The sequence below is a fragment of the Meleagris gallopavo genome, chromosome 3, assembly GCF_905368555.1.
Source record: "Meleagris gallopavo chromosome 3, MGAL_WU_HG_1.1, whole genome shotgun sequence".
NCBI classification, from domain to species: domain Eukaryota; kingdom Metazoa; phylum Chordata; class Aves; order Galliformes; family Phasianidae; genus Meleagris; species Meleagris gallopavo.
Genome location: NC_139406.1, coordinates 71,655,156 through 71,664,544, shown reverse-complemented (window position 1 = coordinate 71,664,544; position 9,389 = coordinate 71,655,156). Strand labels below are relative to the sequence as shown.

Genomic DNA, 9,389 nt, shown 5'->3' with positions numbered 1-9,389 from the left:
CCTTTGTTTTATCTCGAGGGATGGCCGTGCTGGGCTGCTGCTGCCATTTCTGGACGTGGTGTGCGAGAGGAGTGTGGGTGTCCCTGGGCAGCAGTATGTGCTGCCCCAGCGGAGCTGTGCTGCTTCCACTGGGGCCTGGCTCAAAATCGCTTTCAGGGTAACCTTTTTGTGAAACGAGGCGCTTTTCTCGGTTTGATGAACTTCCTGGTGCTTAGACGTGTGGAGAAGCAGGAGGGAGAGGCGGTGCCTCAGCGGAGGCCGCGCAGACCCGGCGGGAGGCTCTGTCACCTCAGCACCCGGAGGCTGCGGATGGGGATCGCCCCGGCGCGGTGTGTGACCGCCGCCCTGTGAGGGGGCTCCGGGCTGAAAGCGGAGGGCCGCGGGGCGCTGACAGGGCGGCCCGGCTCCGCCCTCAGGCGGCGACGGCGGGAGCGGCGCGAGGTGCGTGTTTACATTCCGCCGCCGCCGCACGTTGCCGCCGCGAGGCGGGCTGCCATTGGCGGACGGGAGGCGGCGGCTCCGCCCCGGGGCCGGGCCTCGCCGGGCGCGCGGCGTGCGCGGCGCGTGGGGCCGCCCGGCATAGCGAGTGCCTGCGGGAGCCGGGCGGCGGCGGCGCGGGACGGCGATGCGGGGCGGCGGGGGTACGTACGTGGAAACGGAGACGGCGGGAGGAGCGAGATGCGGCGGCGGCGGCGGCGAAGAGGCACTCCCGCCACTCCCTCGGGTCGCCTTCACGGGGGAAACAGAGGCGGGCGGTTCCCGGGGGTGCGCGGGCGGCGGCTACGGCGGGGTGCCCGCCGGGCCGGGGTGGGCGCCGCGGCCGAGGGGCGGCGCTGGGGCAGCGGGGCGCGGGCGCGGGGCGGGGGAGCTGTCTGCCGCCCTCGCACATGCGCAGCGCGGGCGCGGGCCGCGCTATATAGCGGCTTGGCGCCGGCGGCACTGGAGCAGCGCGGCCCGGGCGGTGGCGGCGGTGAAGGTGTGCGGGGAACCGCGGGGGGCAGCGGGCGGGAAGGAGACCTCGGTGCGGGCTTCGGCGATGGCGGTGCCGGCGGAGCGTGCAGTGGGGACGGGAGGGATCGGGGGCTGGGGGGATTAGGGGATGGGGTGCCGGGGGCGCCTGGTGCTGGGGGCACGGTACTATGCTGGGGCTGCGCGGGACCGTGCGGATCGGTCTGGGGCTGATGTGGTTCTTAGCCCTGCGGGCGCTGTGGAGGCGCGGGCGGGAGCGGCGGGCGGGATGCGCGCCCGGGCGCCGTTTTGGAGGGAGAGCGGCCGAGGAGGAGCGGCGGCGGCGCCCATCCGAGCCCGCAGCGCCCCGCTCAGCCCCACGCTCGGCGGGATCCCGTCCCGGCTCGCCGCCCGCCCGCCGCTGGTGGGGGCGGGGAGCGCTGTTGGCGCGCTGACCCCGTTTGCCGCCCGCCAGCACCCCGCGGCGCTCCGGGGCCGCCGCGTCCCCCAAGACGAGGCCTCGGTTCCCCGCGCTGTCCCCGTTACCCCTGAGGGACGCGTCCCCTTCAGAGAAACATCCCCGCTGAGGTGGGGTGTTCCCTCCAGCGCGGGCTCCCCGTGAGGCGGCGGTGCTGTCCCGGAACCCCTCCCGCGTTTTGAAGGGAGCCCGGCGCGCACCGAGGCGGGAGCGAGAAGAGGGGTGGGGGGCCGAGGTCCTGCCGCCCCGATAGCCCGTGCAGCCCCGCCTGGGGGAGCTCGGCGCCTTCTGCGGGGACCCCCAGTGTGGACAGCTTTCTATCTTTTTCCCCCCCCAACCAACTCTGTTTGAGCCCCGCTCGCCCCAGGGCCGGCCGAGGCGCGGCGCTGAGAGGCCGCCTCCTCCTCCTCCTCCCCGCTCTGCAAATTGGCGCGGAACCGGCGCTGAGGGGCGGCCGCAGCGCGGGCAGCTCGGCCCGGCAGGTGGGGGGGCGGGAGGGATCCCCCCGATGAGTGTGTGTGTGTGTGTGAGTGTTTATGCATAGGTATGTGTGTGCGTGTGCAGCCTGCCTGGGGTGCCCCCTCCGTGTCCTCTCACACGGTAAAGGCTGTTTGGCTGCTTCCCTCCCCCCACCTTACAAAATGAGCCCAGGTAGGCATAGGCGAGCTGTGTAAGGGAGTGCCCATCTGCTGAGCGATGCGCTGCGACAATCTGGGTTTAGCACCATGACATCTCCAAAGGATCATGTAATGGCCTGGGTTGAAAAAGACCACAATGATCATCTAGTTTCAACCTCACTTCTATGTGCAGGGTCGCCAACCAGCAGACCAGGCTGCCCAGAGCCACATCCAGCCTGGATGTGGGGCAGCATGTTTGTGTACCACAGGGATTCCATGTGAGGTGTGCCCCTCTGCTTCAGTTGTGAGCCACACATGGCAAAAAGCAACGTGGTTGCTCTGTCTTAGGGCACAAAGTACCCAACTTTCACAAGATTCACTAATCCAGCTGTTATTCCTTTGGTCCAGGTAGAGAGATCTTACCGCCCAAAGATGTCAAGACGCAGGTAAGTTGTCAGCCTTGTGACACACCAATGTGCCCTTTGCTCACCTCCCAGCTCTGTCCCCTTAACGCTGAGTGTCTCTGCCCCTTGCAGCAGCCGACTGCAGGCCAAGCAGCAGCAGCAGCCACCGCTGTCGTGTCAAGAAGAGACTCCACGTGATCTGCAGGCACCAGAACATCTCCAGAGCAGGAAAAGGAGAACGGCAGAGGTGACCCATTTGGTTGACTCAAAGTTTAATGTTGCACGTTATTATGGTCACTGGGTTGGGGGAAACCTTCTCCGCAGAGCTAGAAAATGGGGCAGGAGTAGCAACAGTTTGCTGTATCTTTAGAGATGGGTGTGCTGGTCATTGTCAGCTTACTGATTTACAGCTTACTCTGTGGCTTTCTTTTCAGCAGGAGTTTAAGAAGAAAGAAGATGGGAAAGTTGCTAAAAAACATCAATATGAAATTAAGGTAAATCAGTCTTTGAATACTTGTTCAGTCTAGATGAAGGAAGTAGTCTCATTAAAATTGGTGAATGTGAAATCATGTATTCCATGCTGGAAAAGTGGAAATTTCTTCCTTTGGATGTGGACAGTATGTGAGCTCTGTGCCTTAACATCTCTTTATGCTTTTTTTTTTTTTTTTTTTTTTTCCCCTTCACTTTTATGAAGGGTTTGGAACTAAATTCACTCTTAGATACTTCTGTCTGGCCAAATAGGTTTTGAGATTTTGTATGCTAAGTAAACTGTATGCACTTTACCTTGAGAAGAAGCTCTGTAGGAAATGTTCATGTGTTCACAGGCAGGTCTTGTCATTCTTTGTGAAAGGAATCTCCTTAGTTCCACAGACCATAATTAAAGCTCAGTTGTCACCATTTTGAAGGCTGTCAGCCATTATAGCGTTGCATATGCTTCAGGTGCTTAATCAATACAAGTAAGGAGGTATCGTGTACAACCAAAGAACACTGAAATAAGTTGGAGACTCAGCTGAAGTTACTTAGAATTCTTTCTCTGAAGCTTTCTGCATGAATTGACTTCAGACTCCTCTCCTTCTAAGTCTTTGCATATTTGGTGTCGGTGAGTTGAGAGATAGTTCACAGCTGCTGCTTGCTGGGGGGGTATCTAGCTTTGGAGCCGAGATGGGTGGCTCCTCCCTGGAGTACTTGGAAGATAACAAGTTGTTGAATTTCCCTTAAGACAGTAGAACCTCCACCCTCTCCTTTCTTTTCCCTCCACATAGATAAGTAGATAGAACCAGCAACCTAATGTCCTGTTTCTTAGTAGCAGTAAAAACCTATTCCATATATACTGTAACTGTAGAGCTCACGTGATGGATAGGCTGCATGTGGGTTCATCGACCCAAGGCAGTTTTCTTCTCAGAGCTGAGTTCCCTTGGTTTTGTCAGGTTTGTTTCTTTTTATGTGTTCCGTCTCTTGGCTACAAAAGGCTTTGTCCAGAGAACTTAATGCACGCGACATGCATTGTTGTTACTGTAGTCTGCATCTTGCCTCTCTTGCTGTCATGGTAAAACCTTCATTCAGAAGACAACTTGTTTGTGTTGCAGAGTTGTTGGCCGCCCGCGATAACAGGAGGCATCTCGCCTTGCATCATCATTGAAACGCCTCACAAAGAATCGGTAACCACTGACTTCTCAAGGTTCAAAAAATACAGGTTCAGAAACCTCTTCATAAATCCATCACCTTTGCCTGAACTCACGTAAGTTGACTGAATGCAGCAGTTGCTCTTTTATCACGGGTGCTGAACTACTGTAGAAGTATCTGATATTGCATTGTGCTTGTAATAGTGGACAGTACTCTACTTGTCTCCTCGTCCCACAGACAGTTCAATATCTGGAAAAACACTCATCCTGTTGTGGGTTTTTCTTTTCCCCACTCAGAAGTGTCCTGGACAGAGCTCTTCTGCCTGCTGTAGCCATCCTTTTATAACTTAGCACTGCAGCCTGTCAGTGGCTGAAAGGGGTGCAGTGGTTAAAACTCACCTTCTGCCAGCACTATTGAAACTGAGCAACCAATAAAGTGGACAAAATACTGAACAGAGTTTAATAACTTTAAAGTAGAACTACACAAACCTGCTGCACTGGTAGCAGCGTATTTGGTACAGTCACAGTTCCAGTTTTCTAGTTTAGTAAGCAGTGTTGCAGAAATTACATACATGTTATAAAAATTGCTGAAGAGGAAAGGGTAATCACTCAGTAGAGCAGTTTCTTTTGTTAGTATGTTGTTGTAAACATCTGTTAGTATGCTACAAGTATGCTGAGACGGTTTCCCTTCGCAAAGGGATAGGTTAGCTGTATGGATAGAGGTTCGGAACTGAAAAACCCTTAGACATTTGGGTATGTTAGGTAAGTGTGCTGGCTGCTGTTTGTACCAGCCCAACATTAGTGAAAAAGCACGCTGCAGTGTGTTACAGAAAACTACCGCTCAGGTGACTGGGGGGAGAACCAAACACTGAAAGGTCAAAATGAGATGAGACTGTGAAGCAGTTCCTTTAAGAGAACCCATCTAGTTATGCCATGTTTTCATGCTGTGATCAAAACTTGACTGGAAGTGGGAGATGCTGCGTAGTGCCTGCGCTTAGCCTCAGTGCCATGTCTTTCACTGAGTTTCAAGCTCACTTCTCAGTACTGCTCCTACATCTGCTGTGTGTTGCTGAACTGCAATTTAAAAAGCAATATACTTTTATCTGTGTTTGGCAAATCCTATTTCTGTAAGCACTGGGAAGCTTAGCATGCTGAAGGGCTCTCCTGTACTCCCTTAGCAAGTTGCTGGGAACTTCTGGATCCCAAAGATACATTCAGACATAGATTTCCACACAAAGCATTTCATCCTCAATGTTAACCTCTTGTCAGTCAGTATCTGGTAAAGCTGAGCTCTGTTTTCCACTTAGCCAAATGAGAGGCTCACTTCCTCTCTGCTGCCTTCTTCATACATTCCTAACTGCTGCAGGAAGATGAGAGACTTGATGGCTGCTCACTGAGAGACTTGTGCATTAAAGAAGAGTCTCCAGCTTACTGCTTATGGTGGCAGCTGGCTGGAACTGATTTGAGTTAAAATTTTAAGCAATAGTGGTGGTGAGGTCTGTTTAATTTCTCTCCATTCCTGCTTGGGGGAAGGTATTTAGCTCTGAAAACTTCAGGGGAAAATTGGCATTATGTTGGTTAATCTGTTGTCCTCCTTAATAACTGTAGAGTGAAGGAAAAAAAAAAGTTAATTAATAGTAACAGCAGTTCCAACCTAAAACCAAATCAGATTTATTATATAGGCATTTTCTTGCCAAGTATGCTTGACTGCTGATAAATCAGTAGTAACCAAGAACCTAATATTTATTGCATGTTTCTGAGCCTTAAGGTAGATTAGTCATACTATAAGTCACTGATTGGTCCCTTCCTCTTTTTTTAAAGATCATCTGCAAATAATTTTTCCAAAATGAAAATGGTCAACCTTGTGTGTGTTGTGTTTCTTAGGTAGTGATGTATTTCTTTGTTCTGTGTGTTTTGTACCTTGCCCTCTGGGAAGCCAAGCTTTAAAGTGGCTGAGTTATGTGTGCTAATGGCTACCTAAGCAAAATGGGAATCTCTCTGTGGTTGCATGTGCAACTTCAGGATGTACTCAGTTTTATTGGCTGTTCTATGAAACTGGACTTGCTGATGATCCTGGCAAGCTGCTGTTGTGATCATGTTACATGTTCAAAGTATGCCTGCAGTTTTCTAATTAGTGTAAGGATCTTTTTGTGCTCTGAATCTTTATAAATAATGTTTTTATACTCCCCTTATGAAGGTGTGTGCATACTTACAATGATTTGTAACTTTATTCCATAGCTGGGGGAATTCCAAAGATGTGTGGCTCAACATCCTGAAGAAGGAGAACCGATACGCTCACTGCAAACACTTCACTTCGCTACACTCAAGTTTGCAGCCACACATGAGGTCGATACTGTTGGACTGGCTTCTAGAGGTGTGTGCTTTGTGTTATTTGCACTGTGTAGTCCCTGTGAGGAGAGGAGGTGAAAACAGAGCTTCTATGTTAGGGGTATAAGAGCAAAATATACAGTAAATGCCCAAACAAGGTTGCAAGTTGCACTGGGTAAACTGCTCTCAATACACCCTGTCAGTGAACCTGCCAGAAGAGGGCAGTGAGCGATAGTTCTGAATGCTTGTTCTTATTGTGCTATATAACTGCCTGGGAAGGGGGAAAACGTAGTTCTGAGGCATGTGTAGTGGGGTGGCTGTAACAAGTTACTTCAGAGTTCAGGTGCGTTCTAAGATGTGAAGTTGGAGCTCCATAGGCAGCTGTGTTTGTATTGAGGACTTGAGTTGTTCCCTGGCTATATCAAGAGCCTTCGGATGTCTGCTTCCCACACTACTTTTTCTGACTTATTAGTAAATATTTAGTTATATCTTATGAAGAAAGCATGTTAGTGGCTAACATCTGAAGGTTCTTGTTGTAGATGCGTTCTTGCTTGAAGTAGGAATGATTTATTTGTAATCCTTTTCAGTCTGCAGTCAGTAATTACTGTACTTCAGACTTCCAGCTGTCAAACAAAATGGAGGTTCCCATTCTGGCAGCCAACGCTACGTGAGGGAGTACTAGTGTTGTAAATAGAGAGCTATGTTCAGGAGTAGTTTCCAAGAACACGCTGTATTGCAGAATATTTGGTCGCCACTGCCAAAAGCAACCTTTTACTCACGTAGCTCTTGCTCACCAGTAGGAGGGATCTTGCAGGTTCATCAGTTCTGTGATGCCAAGTACTCCAAGGAAGCAGATGTTACAGTGGCACTCTTACTGCCTGGTTGTTGAACGGTGCCAATAGTGGATTTCGGGGGAAGGGATGTGCAGTTTTTAAACATGGTATGAATACAGCAACAATGCCACTCGTGTACTTCACAAATTCCTTTAACGTGTCGTTGGCACATCACCCCTGGATTGGGTGTAACTTTTTATTTTTAGTCTTGAACTGTTAGGAAATCATCAATTAAAGTGTTCACATCGACCTTATTACCACTGTCCACCTCAGTATTTCTACATGCCACGCTAAAGTAAAATCACTTGGAATTCTCCAGTAGCTCCTAACCTGGTCTTCTGTAACATCACTTTGAAGATAATAGAACTTGGCCATCTTGAGTATTGCTTATGCTTGGCCAATACATGTTAATAGAAATCATACAATTTTTTCATGGTGTGGATCTTCTTTGTTCCAAACCTTGTTTGGAGCAGTTGTTATTCATTTTGTAGTAGCACGTCAGTTGGTGAATATTTATTACATCAGCTCTTAAAAAGAACAAAAAAGTGTTCCTGCCAACCAGTTGCATTCTCTAAGGTCAGGAAGAGATGCAACCTACAAACAGGCTTTCAGCCTTCTCGTGAAGTAGCTGGAGGTGGTGAGATTTTATTCTGCCTTTGTATCCAAGTGAAATAGGGTAGTGAGGCAGGACAATTACATCTACTCGGGATCTATTTGTTCAGGATTTTTACTGCTGTCTGTAGATTAGAAATTAGGGAAATATAGTTCTTTGTTTTTGCTGCCCCCCACACTAACAACTGTCTCCTGAAACATCTAGGTTAGTGATGGTCTGTATATGTAAAAGATGAATCTGTGTACTGGAGTACTCCAATGTGTGTATGTGAATTTTATTATAAAGATATATTTTTTTCTATTTGTTGTAGGTATGTGAGGTGTATGCACTCCACAGAGAAACCTTCTACCTAGCTCAAGACTTCTTTGATAGATTCATGTTGACACAGAAGAACATTAACAAGAGCATGCTTCAGCTGATAGGAATTACCTCATTGTTCATTGCCTCCAAACTTGAGGTAAGCAGCACTGTTATAGGGAAGAGAGATTACCATGGAATAACTAAAAAGGTAGTGGTAATGTATTTATTTCTGCTGTCTGAACCTTTAGAACTTAGTGTGCATGCGATACTGAAGGTCAGAAGGGGAAATCTTTCTCTTCGGTTGTGTGTATGTGAACCTCTTGGAGGATGGTCTTTGCCCTCCCTCTCAGCAGTGGGAAGGAGACCGCCTAAACTTCAGAGTAATGCAAATTTCTAATTTCTAGGAGCAGTTTTGTGCTGTTTTGTCTTTTTTTCAAATGTACACCTATACCCTGGTTGGCAAACAGCCTCAGGGATGGGTGTGGGACTTGAAGAAAACCAAACCTGTACAGATGATGTCCCTTAAACCCATTTAGGGGAACTTTTCATTTCAGAGATGATGTGATCAGTGCAACAATGATGATGAACTGTGTTGGTTTCTGTATGTCTCCTGGAAACTCTGTAGCACGTGGTAGGCTAAACTGAGTGGCAAATTTGGGATGTTAAATTTGGGTACTTGCAAACTTCCCTGATCAAACTGCTGTTTGCAAAGCGAGATGGTGCGAGATGGAGCTGTGAGCTGTTCTGCTGGCAGGAACCTCTACACCTACCCATATGTATCTAAGATTGGCACAAGTAGGTTGGTTGCATTCTTTTTTTTAACTGTCTCTACACCATGGATTCTGCCAGCTATGTTGGCAGTGGAACTTTTGGTCTTCATAGCCACATCAGCACTGACTGACATTGTGCCTACCCTGCTTTGCTGGTGTCTCTATACTTCAAAAGTAGGATGGTTCTCATTTCTTTTTTCTTTTTCTTTTTTTTTTTTTTTTTTTTTTTTTTTTTTTTTTTTACAGCAAATGGAATGGCTGAGTAGGAAGCTGTTTTAATGAAAGGTTGTTCTGATTGTTCTGTCAGCATTTATTTCATAGAATCATAAAATCATAGAACAGCCTGGGTTGAAAAGGACCACAGTGATCATCTAGTTTCAACTCCCTGCTATGTGCAGGGTCGCCAACCACCAGACCAGGCTGCCCAGAGCCACATCCAGCCTGGCCTTGAATGCCTCCAGGGATGGGGCATCCAC

General features: G+C 49.3%; 1 protein-coding gene across 3 annotated transcripts in view; it reads left to right on the top strand.

Annotated features, from left to right (window-relative positions):
- The first annotated feature begins 519 nt into the window (after positions 1 to 519).
- Positions 520 to 9,389, top strand: part of CCNE2 (cyclin E2) — a 14,372-nt gene continuing 5,502 nt past the window's right edge. The window contains exons 1-7 of one of the 3 annotated variants that reach the window (XM_085221436.1): positions 520 to 641; positions 2,452 to 2,489; positions 2,580 to 2,694; positions 2,882 to 2,941; positions 4,034 to 4,185; positions 6,308 to 6,443; positions 8,154 to 8,300. In XM_085221436.1, coding sequence (XP_085077562.1) covers positions 2,476 to 2,489; positions 2,580 to 2,694; positions 2,882 to 2,941; positions 4,034 to 4,185; positions 6,308 to 6,443; positions 8,154 to 8,300 — 624 coding nt within the window. In that variant the 5' untranslated portion in view covers positions 520 to 641; positions 2,452 to 2,475. Of the gene's footprint in view, positions 642 to 897; positions 977 to 2,451; positions 2,490 to 2,579; positions 2,695 to 2,881; positions 2,942 to 4,033; positions 4,186 to 6,307; positions 6,444 to 8,153; positions 8,301 to 9,389 lie in introns of those variants that run through there. The other 2 variants (XM_085221437.1, XM_085221435.1) reach the window with 2 other exon arrangements.